The 11,312-nt window shown below is 33.1% G+C and overlaps 2 protein-coding genes and 1 long non-coding RNA gene across 3 annotated transcripts in view; 1 reads left to right on the top strand and 2 right to left on the bottom strand.

The window, feature by feature from the left end:
* The window catches only part of LOC122246354 (uncharacterized), a 1,434,769-nt gene that overhangs the window by 326,312 nt on the left and 1,097,145 nt on the right, over nt 1-11,312 (bottom strand). The window lies entirely within an intron of this gene.
* LOC122263496 (uncharacterized) overlaps nt 1-11,312 on the top strand; it is a 1,386,165-nt gene that overhangs the window by 549,371 nt on the left and 825,482 nt on the right. Inside the window, exons 15-17 of the mRNA XM_086535287.1 lie at nt 2,123-2,221; nt 5,235-5,333; nt 11,015-11,113. Of these exons, the coding sequence (XP_086391413.1) occupies nt 2,123-2,221; nt 5,235-5,333; nt 11,015-11,113 (297 nt within the window). The remainder of the gene's footprint in view (nt 1-2,122; nt 2,222-5,234; nt 5,334-11,014; nt 11,114-11,312) is intronic.
* The window catches only part of LOC147466573 (uncharacterized), a 277,312-nt gene that overhangs the window by 158,384 nt on the left and 107,616 nt on the right, over nt 1-11,312 (bottom strand). The window lies entirely within an intron of this gene.

Raw genomic sequence — 11,312 nt, 5'->3', positions numbered from 1 at the left:
CACTCACATTCATCTGTTTCATTGTCCTTCTTACTTACATTCACCTTCTCATTATCATTTTACAAACTCAGTTACTCACATTTACATTCTGATTGTCTTTCTCACTCACATTCCTCTTCTTATTTTTTTTTTCACTCACATTCTCATTCTCATTGTTATTCTCACTGACATTCACCTTCTCATTACCATTCTCACTCACATTCACCTACTCACCGTCATTCTCACTCCACATTCACCTTCTCATTGTCAATCTCACTCACATTCACATTCTCACTGTCATTATCAATAGCACATTCTCCTTATTTTCATTATTTTCTCCACTTCACATTCAACCTCATTTTCATTCTCACTCACATTCACCTCCACTGTCATTGTCATTCACATTCACCTTTTAATTGTCATTCACACTCACTTTCACATTCTCATTTTTTCATTCTCACTCACCTTCACCTTATCATTGTCTTTCTCACTCACATTCACTTTCTAATTGTTCATTCCTCACTCACATTCATCTTCTCACTGTCATTCTCAACTTACATTCACCTTAATCATTGTCATTCTCACTCACATTCACCATTCATTATCATTATCATCCACATTCACCTTCTCAGTGTCATTCCTACTCACATTAACCTTCTCACTGTCATTCTCACTCACATTCACCTTATCATTATCATTCTCATTCACTTTCACCTTCACATTGTCATTCTCACTCACATTCACCTTCTCGTTATCATTCTCACTCACATTCACCTTCGCATTGTCATTTTCACTCACACTCACCTTCTCATGTCATTCTTACTCGCATTCACCTTCTCATTGTCATTCTCACATCACATTCACCTTCTCACTTTTCATTCTCATTCAATATTAACCTTCTCATTGTCATTTCCTCACTCACATTCACCTCATTCTCATTCTCACTCACATTCACCTTCTAATTGTTGGTCATTCTCACTCACATTCATCTTCTCATTGTCATTCTCACTCACATTGCCTTCTGATTTTTATTTTCACTCACGATTCACTTTCTCATTTTCATTCTCACTCACATTTCATCTTCTCATTGTCATTCACACTAAATTCACCTTCTCATTTTCATTCTGACTCACATTCAACTTCTCATTTTCACTCCACATTCACCTTCTAACTTGCCATTCTCACTCCACATTCCACCTTCTCATTGTCATTCTCACTCACATTCACCTTCTCATTGTCCATTCTCCACTCATAATTACCTCTTTATTTTCATTCTCATCACTATTCATCTCAACTCTCATGTCATTTCCTCACGATGGAGCATCCACTCATCATTCACCTCAGTGTCATGCTCACTCAACTACATTCACCTTCTCACTGGATCATTCTTATTAACCATTCACTTTCACTCACTGTCATTCTTATTCACATTCACCTCTCACTGTATTCTCACTCACATTCACCTTCTCATTGTCATCTCTCACTACCCACATTCACCCTCTCATTTTCATTCTCACTCACATTCCACCTTCTCATTGGTTATTTTCACTCACAAATTATACTTATCTTTATCATTTTTCCCACTCACATTCAAAACTTCTGACTCTTCATTCTCACTCATATTCACTTTCTCATATTCATTCTCATTCACATTCACCTTATTTTCCTTCTCACTCACATTCAGTTCACTGTCATTCTCACTCACATTCACCTTCTCATTGTCATTCTCATTCACATTCACTTTCTCACTGTCATTCTCACTCACATTCCCCTCATTGTCATTCTCACTCATTCACCTTCTCACTGTCACTCTCACACACATATTCACCTTCTCACTGTCATTCTCACTCACATTCACCTCACTGTCATTCTCACTCATATTCACCTTTTAACTCTCATTTACACTTACTTTCACTTTTTCATTTTTATTCTCACTCATATTCACCTTATTGTCATTCTCACTCACATTCAGCTTCTCATTGTCATTCTCACTCACATTCAGCTTCTCATTGTCATTCTCACTCACATTCACCTTCTTCCTGTAATTCTCACTCCCAATCACCTTCGCATTGTCATCCTCACTTCCCTTCTCACGTTCATTACTCACAAACAGACGTCTAACACAAGCATCTTCCTCCCTCAGGTTGGACTCCCTTACACTGGGCTTCCTGGAACGGCCATCATGCTGTTGCAGAGACGCTCCTCGAGAAGGGCGGAGAAGTGAATGGCGAGGATAAGGATGGTAAGGCGATTGGAAAGCGAGTGACTTCTTAAAGGCACCAGAAGAATTTTGCTTTTGTTTCTTTTCTCTTCTTTGTCTTCATGGAATTTATAGCAATTATTGTTATAATTTAATATGGGAATCTTTTTCATCTTTTATCATTAATTTTATTGATATTTATTTCTTTATTCTATGAATTTTTCAATAAAATATTTTTATAGAAAATTCTATAAAATAGAAATGAATAGATTTTTCTATATTTCTTTATACTATAAATGTTATAATGATTAGTTATAACAATTATGATAATAATAAGTATGATCATCTTAATTATCATTGATGTTATCATTATTATTTTCATGATTTTCTAAAAGAAATATGATTATCCTCATCATCAATCATAATCATCATCAATGGTCCTATTCATATTATTATAATTATTTCATGACTATTGCTATCATTGTTACTCCCATTTCTATTGAATCATCAATTGTTATCATCCTTCTTCTCATTATTGTTATTTTGATGGTGATCCTATTCTTGTTCTTCTACATGCTTTTGTTGGTGGTGTTGTTGCGAGGTCTTTGTCAGTGATGACAATGACAATGTTGATAATGGAGAAAGTAATGGCAACAAAAGCAACAACAATAATGATGATGATGAAAAGTTTCATAATGTTGATGGTGGTAATGATAACAATATTAATGATAAAGTAATCATCACTGATAATGTTGGTGATAACACTTTCATGATGATAATAGAACTAATGATGAAAGTAATGATATAATTATAATGATGATAATAATGATGGTGATTGGAAGGTAAATAATGATAGTGATAATAGTAATAGTAGTAAAAATACTTTATGATACTGATGATAAATACAATTATTAGAAATATTTTAGATATGTGTTATGAATGATTATTAATACATTATAAATTATAATTACTATAGATGATAATTATTCTCTTTATTCTCATTAATTGTCATTATTGTTGTTATTATTTTTAAAAACTATTTTCATTATCAATATTATTGTTATTACTACCAATATTAATTTCATTACTACTACTATTATCACTACTACTATAATCATCATTAAAGTTATCATTTTATTACCTTCATTATTATCATTAAAGTTATTTTTATGATTACCATCATTATTGTTATCATCAATATTATTCATATTATTGTTATTATTGTCTTTATTATTATTATTATCATTATTATTGTTATTATTTTTTCCATTGTTATTATCATGCCTATCTTTATTTTTTGTATTTTTATAATAGTCTTCACAGATACAATAATAGCTTAACAATTGCAATGATTATTATAGCAATAACACAAAACAAAATCATATTATTGATAAATAATTTTCGAACATTCATTTCTGTTATAATTTACCTTCTCATTATCATACACATTTTTTTCTTTTCCTTCTCATTTGTATGCCTCTTCATAATTCTTATTTTCATTAAAATTATTTCATCATTTGCCTTAATACTAATATTCATAATATTCATAGTATTACCTATTCTTATCCTTATGATCCTAATCATCTTTATTAATCACATTCTTGAAATTAGTCTCATTCTCACTCACATTCACCCTATAATTTTCATTCTCTGTCACATTCCCCTTCTCATTGTCATTCTCACTAACATTCACCTTCTCATTGTCATTTCTCACTCATTCACCTTCTCGTTGTCATTCTCACTCATTCAACCATATCATTGTCGTTCTCATTCACATTCATCTTCTCATTGTCATTCTCATTCACATTCACCTTCTCATTGTCATTCTCACATTCACATTCACTTTTTCACTGTCATTCTCACTGATAATGACCTTCTCATTGTCATTTTCACTCAATTGCCATTCTCTCTCAGACTCATCCTCTCATTGTCATTCTCACTCACTCTCATTCACCCTTTGTTTTTCTCTCTCACTCACATTCATCTTCTCATTGTCATCCTCACTCACATTCACCTTCTCATTGTCATTCTCACTCATATTCACCTTCTCACTAGATTTCTCATTCAAATTAACCTTTCTTATTGTCATTCTCGTCACATTCACATTCTCATTGTCATTCTCACTCACACCCACATTCTTATTGTCATTCTCACTCACATTCATCTTTTCATTGTCATCTCACTATATTCACCTTCTCATGTCATTCTCATTCACCTTCACCTTCTTATTGTCATTCTCACTCACATTCACATTCTCATTGTCATTCTCACTCACATCCACATTCTCATTGTCATTCTCACTCACATTCACCTTATCACTGTCATTCTCATCCACATGAATCTTCCCATTGTCATTCTCACTCACATTTACCTTCTCATTGTTATTTTCACTCATATTCACCTTCTCATGTTACTCTCATCTGCCTTCACCTTCTTATTGTCATTCTCACTCATATTCATCTTCTCATTGTCAGTTCTCACTCACATTCACCTTCTCACTGTCATTTTCACTCAAATTCACCTCATCATTGTCATTCTAACTCATTCACCTTATCATTGTCATTCTCACTCATTCACCTTCTCACTGTCATTCTCACTCACATTCACCTTCTCATTGTCATTCTCACTCACATTCACCTTTCAATTGTCATTCACACTCACTTTCACTTTCTCATTATCATCCTCACTCACATTCACCTTATTATCATCCTCACTCACATTCACCATCGCATTGTCATTCTCACTCATTCACCTTCTCACTGTCACTCTCACTCACATTCACCTCACTGACATTCTCACTCACATTCACCTTTTAATTGTCATTCACACTCACTTTCACTTTCTCATTATCATCCTCACTCACATTCACCTTATTATCATCTTCACTCACATTCACCTTCTCACTCACATTCACCTTCTCATTATCATTCTCACTCACATTCACCTTCTCATTGTCATTCTCACTCACATTCACCTTCGCATTGTCATCCTCACTTCCCTTCTCACGCTCATTACTCACAAACAGACGTCTAACACAAGCATCTTCCTCCCTCAGCTTGGACTCCCTTACACTGTGCTTCCTTTAACGGCCATCATGCTGTTGCAGAGACGCTCCTCGAGAAGGGCGGAGAAGTGAACGCCAAGACTAAGGATAGTAAGGCGATTGGAAAGCGAGTGACTTCTTAAAGGCACCAGAAGAATTTTGCTTTTGTTTCTTTTCTCATCTTTGCCTTTGTGGAAATTTCTGACAAATACTATTATAATTTAATAAGGGAATCTTTATCATCATTTATCATTAATTTTATTGATATTTATTTCTTTATTCTATGAATTTTTCAATAAAATATTTTCATAGATTATTTTATAAAATATTTTCATAGATTATTCTATGAAATATTTTCATAGATTATTCTATGAAATATTTTCATAGATTAGTCTATAAAATACAAATGAACTGATTTTTCTATATTTCTATATATGTTATAATGATTATAATGATTAGTTATAACAATTATGATAATAATAAGTATGATAATCTTAATTATTATTGATATTATCATTATTATTTTCATGATTATCTAAAAGAAATATGATCATCCTCATCATCAATCATAATCATCATCAATGGTCCTATTCATATTCTTATTATTATTTCATTACTATTACTATTATTGTTACTCCCATTTCTACTAAATTATCAATTGTTATCATCCTCCTTCTTCTCATTATTGTTATTTTGATGGTGATCCTGTTCTTGTTCTCCTACATGCTTTTGTTGGTGGTGTTGTTGCGAGGTCTTTGTCAGTGATGACAATGACAATGATGATAATGGAGAAAGTAATGGCAACAAAAGCAACAACAATAGTGATGAGAATGAAAAGTTTCATGATGTTGATGGTGGTAATGATAACAATATTAATGATAAAGTAATCATCACTGATAATGTTGATGATAACACTTTCATGATGATAATAGAACTAATGATAATGGTAATGATATATTTATGATGATAATGATGGTGATTGGATAGTCAATAAAAATATTTTATGATACTGATGATAAATAAAATTATTACCAATATTTTAAATATGTGTTATGAATAATTATTAATATATTATAAATTATAATTACTATAGATAATAATAATTATTATCATTATTCTCATTAATTGACATTATTGTTGTTATTATTAAAAGATATATTTTCATTATCAATATTATTGTTATTACCACCAATGTTAATTTCATTACTACTACTATTATCACTATTACTATCATCATCATCAAAGTTATCATTATTATTATAAAGTTATTATTATAATTACCATCATTATTGTTATCATCAATAATATTCATATTATTGTCATTATTCTCTTTATTATTATTACTATTATTATTATTTTTTTTATTGAAGTTATCATTATAGCTATCTTTATTATTTGTATGTTTATAATAGTCTTCACAAATAAAATGATAGCTTAACAATTGCAATGATTATTATAGTAATAACACAAAACAAATTCATATTATTGATAAATAATTTTCGAACATTCATTTTTGTTATAATTTATCTTCTCATTATCATACACATTTTTTCTTTTCCTTCCCCATTTCTATGCATTTTCTTAATTATTATTTTCATTAAAATTATTTTATCATTTTCATTAATATTAATATTCATGATATTCATAATATTCCTTCTCCTTATCCTTATCATCCTATTCATCTTTATTAATCACATTCTTAAAACTTCTCTCATTCTCACTGACATTCACCTTATCATTTTCATTCTCACTGACATTCCCCTTCTTATTGTCATTCTCACTCATATTCACCTTCTCATTGTCATTCTCACTCACATTCACCTTCTCATTGTCATTCTCACTCACATTCACCTTCTCATTGTCATTCTCACTCACATTCACCTTCTCATTGTCATTCTCACTGACATTCACCTTCTCATTGTCATTCTAACTCACATTCACCTCATTGTCATTCTAACTCATTCATCTTCTCTCTGTCATTTGCACCCACATTCACTTTCTCATTGTCACTCGCTCACATTCACCTTCTCATTTCCATTCTCACTGACATTTACCTTCTCATTGTCATTCTCACTCACATTCACCTTCTCACTGTCATTTTCACTCACATTCACCTTCTCATTGTCATTATCACACACATTCACCTTCTCACTGTCATTCTCACTCACATTCACCTTCTCATTGTCATTCTCACTCACATTCACATTCTCATTTTAATTGTCATTCACATTCTCCTTCTCATTCATCATCTCCTTGTCATTCGCACCCACATTCACTTTCTCATTGTCACTCACTCACATTCACCTTCTCATTCTCACTCACATTCACACATTGTCTTTCTCCTTCCTATTCTCCCTATGATTCTCACAAATAATTTTTTCATTCTCTTTTTCATTCTCATTCCTAAGAATATTGAGTAGCCTTGTCACTCTTTTTTCCTCTCATTCTCATCATAAGTGTTGTTCCCAATCTCTTTCCATTCTGTTAATTTAACTGTAACCATTTTCCAAATTATTCTTATATCTTTCAGGAAATAATATTAGTATTTCCATTCCTTGTCTTATAATCCTTATAATTCTATCCTTTTCCTTTTCATTCTCATTATTGGCCTCATTTCGTCTTATATTTCATATATTGCTAATACTTATTCCAATTATAATAATCACTTTATTTTTTGTGTAGCTCTCAATGTGATCACTGTCTTTATCCATATCGTATCATTTTCACTTTCCCTTCATAATATCGGATTCTCATTTTAAATCACTCACTATCACTATCACTGTCATATTAATATTCCTTTACATTGACATTATATGCATCATTTTGATCATTATCATTTATTTACACCCTCATTCCAAGTATCATTAACATTGTCATTATCATGTTAATTCGTGTACACATATATGTCCCTTCCATTTGTCATTATATCCTTCTATTGTATGTCATCTATTAATTCTCACATAATAATTTTATAATAATTCTTACCTCTCTAGCTATAATGATAATATTCATTGCCATTCATTGTTGTTGTTATTTTTATGAATTATTATTATCATCATTGATACCATCATTATTACTTCCATTACTAATATTGTTATTAATATTATTATGACCATTATCTCACTGTCATTCTCATTCACATTCACCTTCTCATTGTCCTTCTCACTCACATTCACCTCATTGTCATTCTCACTCACTTTCACCTTTCACTGCCATCCTCACATTCACCTTCTCATTGTCATTCTCACTCACATTCACCTTCTCATTGTCATTCTCACTCACATTCACCTTCTCATTGTCATTCTCACTCACATTCACCTTCTCATTGTCATTCTCACTCACTCACATTCACCTTCTCATTGTCATTCTCACTCACATTCACCTCATTGTCATTCTCACTCACTTTCACTGCCATCCTCACATTCACCTTCTCATTGTCACTCTCACTCACATTCGCCTTCTCATTGTCATTCTCACTCACATTCACCTTCTCACTGTCATTCTCACTCACATTCACCTTCTCATTGTCATTCTCACTCACATTCACCTTTTCATTGTCATTTTCACTCACATTCAATTTTTCATTATCATTCTCACTCTCATTCACCTTCTGTTTGTCATTTTCACTCACATTCACCTTCTCATTGTCATTCTCACTCACATTCACCTTATCATTGTCATTCTCACTCTCACTCACATTCACCTTATCATTGTCATTCTCACTCACATTCACCTTCTTGTCATTCTCACTCACATTTACTTTTTTGTCATTCTCAATCACATTCACCTTCTGTCTGTCATTATTATTCACATTCACCTTATTGTCATTCTCACTCACATTCACCTTCTTTTCATTCTCACTCACATTCACCTTCTTTTCATTCTCACTCACATTCACCTTCTTTTCATTCTCACTCACATTCACCTTCTTTTCATTCTCACTTACATTCACCTTCTCATTGTCATTTTCACTCACATTCACCTTCTCATTGTCATTCTCATTCACATTCACCTTCTCATTGTCATTCTCACACACATTCACCTTCCCATGTTGATTCTCAGTCACATTCACCTTCTCATGTTGATTCTCACTCACATTCACCTTCTCATTGTCATTCTCACTCACATTCACCTTCTTTTCATTTTCACTCACATTCACCTTATCATTGTCATTTTCACTCACATTCACCTTCTCATTGTCATTCTCACTCACATTCACCTTCTCATTGTCATTCTCACACACATTCACCTTCTCACTGTCATCCTCACTCACATTCACCTTCTCATTGTCATTCTCACTCATATTCACCTTCTCGTTATCATTCTCACTCACATTCACCTTCTCATTGTCATTTTCACTCGCACTCACCTTCTCATGTCATTCTCACTCGCATTCACCTTCTCATTGTCATTCTCACTCACATTCACCTTCTCACTGTCATTCTCATTCATATTAACCTTCTCATTGTCATTCTCATTCACATTCACCTTCTCATTGTCATCCTCACTCACATTCACCTTCTCATTGTCATTCTCACTCATTCACCTTCTCATTGTCATTCTCACTCACATTCACCTTCCCATTGTCATTCTTACTCACATTCACCTTCTCATTGTTATTCTCACTCACATTCATCTTTTCATTGCTATCCTCACTCACTGTCATTCTCACTTACATTCACCTTCTCATTGTCATTCTCACTCACATTTACCTTCTCAATTTCATTTTGACTCACATTCACTTTCTCATTTTCATTCTCACTAGCATTCATCTTCTCATGTCATTCTCATTCACATTTAACTTCTCGGGTACATTTTCACTCACATTCACCTTCTCATTGTCATTCTAACTCATTCACCTTTTCATTGTTATTCTCACTCATTCACTTTCTCATTGTCATTCTCACTCACATTCACCTGCTCATTGTCATTCTCACTCACATTTACCTTTTCAACGTCATTCTCACACATTCACCTTCTCATTGTCATTCTCACTCACATTCACCTTCTCATTTTCATTCTCACTCACATTCACCTTTTCATTGTCATTCTCACTCACATTCACCTTCTCATAGTCATTCTCATTGACATTCACCTTCTCATTGTAATTTTCACTCACATTCACCTTCTCACTGTCATTATCACTCACATTCACCTTCTCATTGTCATTCTCACTCACTCACATTCACCTCCTCACTGTCATTATCATTCACATTCACCTTCATATTGTCATTCTAATTCACATACACCATCTCATTGTCATTCACATTCACCTTCTCATTGTCATTCTCACTCACATTCACCTTGTCACTGTTATTATCACTCACATTCACCTTGTCACTGTTATTATCACTCACATTCACCTTCTCATTATCATTCTCACTCACATTCACCTCACTGTTATTATCACTCACATACACCTTCTCATTGTCATTCTCACTCACATACACCTTCTCATTGCCATTCTCACTCACATTTACCTTCTCATTGCCATTCTCACTCACATTCACCTTCTCATTGCCATTCTCACTCACATTTACCTTCTCATTGTCATTCCTACTCACATTCACCTTCTCATTGTCATTCTCACTCACATACACCTTCTTATTGCCATTCTCACTCACATTTACCTTCTCATTGCCATTCTCACTCACATTCACCTTCTCACTGTCATTATCACTCACATTCACCTTCTCATTGTCATTCTCACTCACTCACATTCACCTTCTCACTTACATTCACCTTCTTATTATCATTCTCACTCACATAACAGAAGCATCTTCCTCCCTCAGCTTGGACTCCCTTACACTGGGCTTCCGTGAACGGCCATGATGCTGTTGCTGAGACGCTCCTCGAGAAGGGCGGAGAAGTGAACGCCAAGACTAAGATTGGTAAGGCGATTGGAAAGCGAGTGACGTCATGAAGGTGCTAGAAGTTTCTTTATCTCTGTGGAAATTTATAACAATTGTTATTCAGATCTAATAAGGATACATCTATCAGCTTTTTCATTTCTTCATCATTCATTATTCTTTTCTATTTATCCATTCCTTATGTTTTAGTTGTTTATTTGAGTTATTTCTAAATGTTACT

This window comes from Penaeus japonicus, unplaced genomic scaffold, assembly GCF_977035675.1.
Source record: "Penaeus japonicus unplaced genomic scaffold, GWHDUDI00000001_assembly GWHDUDI00000043, whole genome shotgun sequence".
In the NCBI taxonomy this organism is placed as follows: Eukaryota; Metazoa; Arthropoda; class Malacostraca; order Decapoda; family Penaeidae; genus Penaeus; species Penaeus japonicus.
This window is presented reverse-complemented; position numbering and strand designations above follow the sequence as displayed.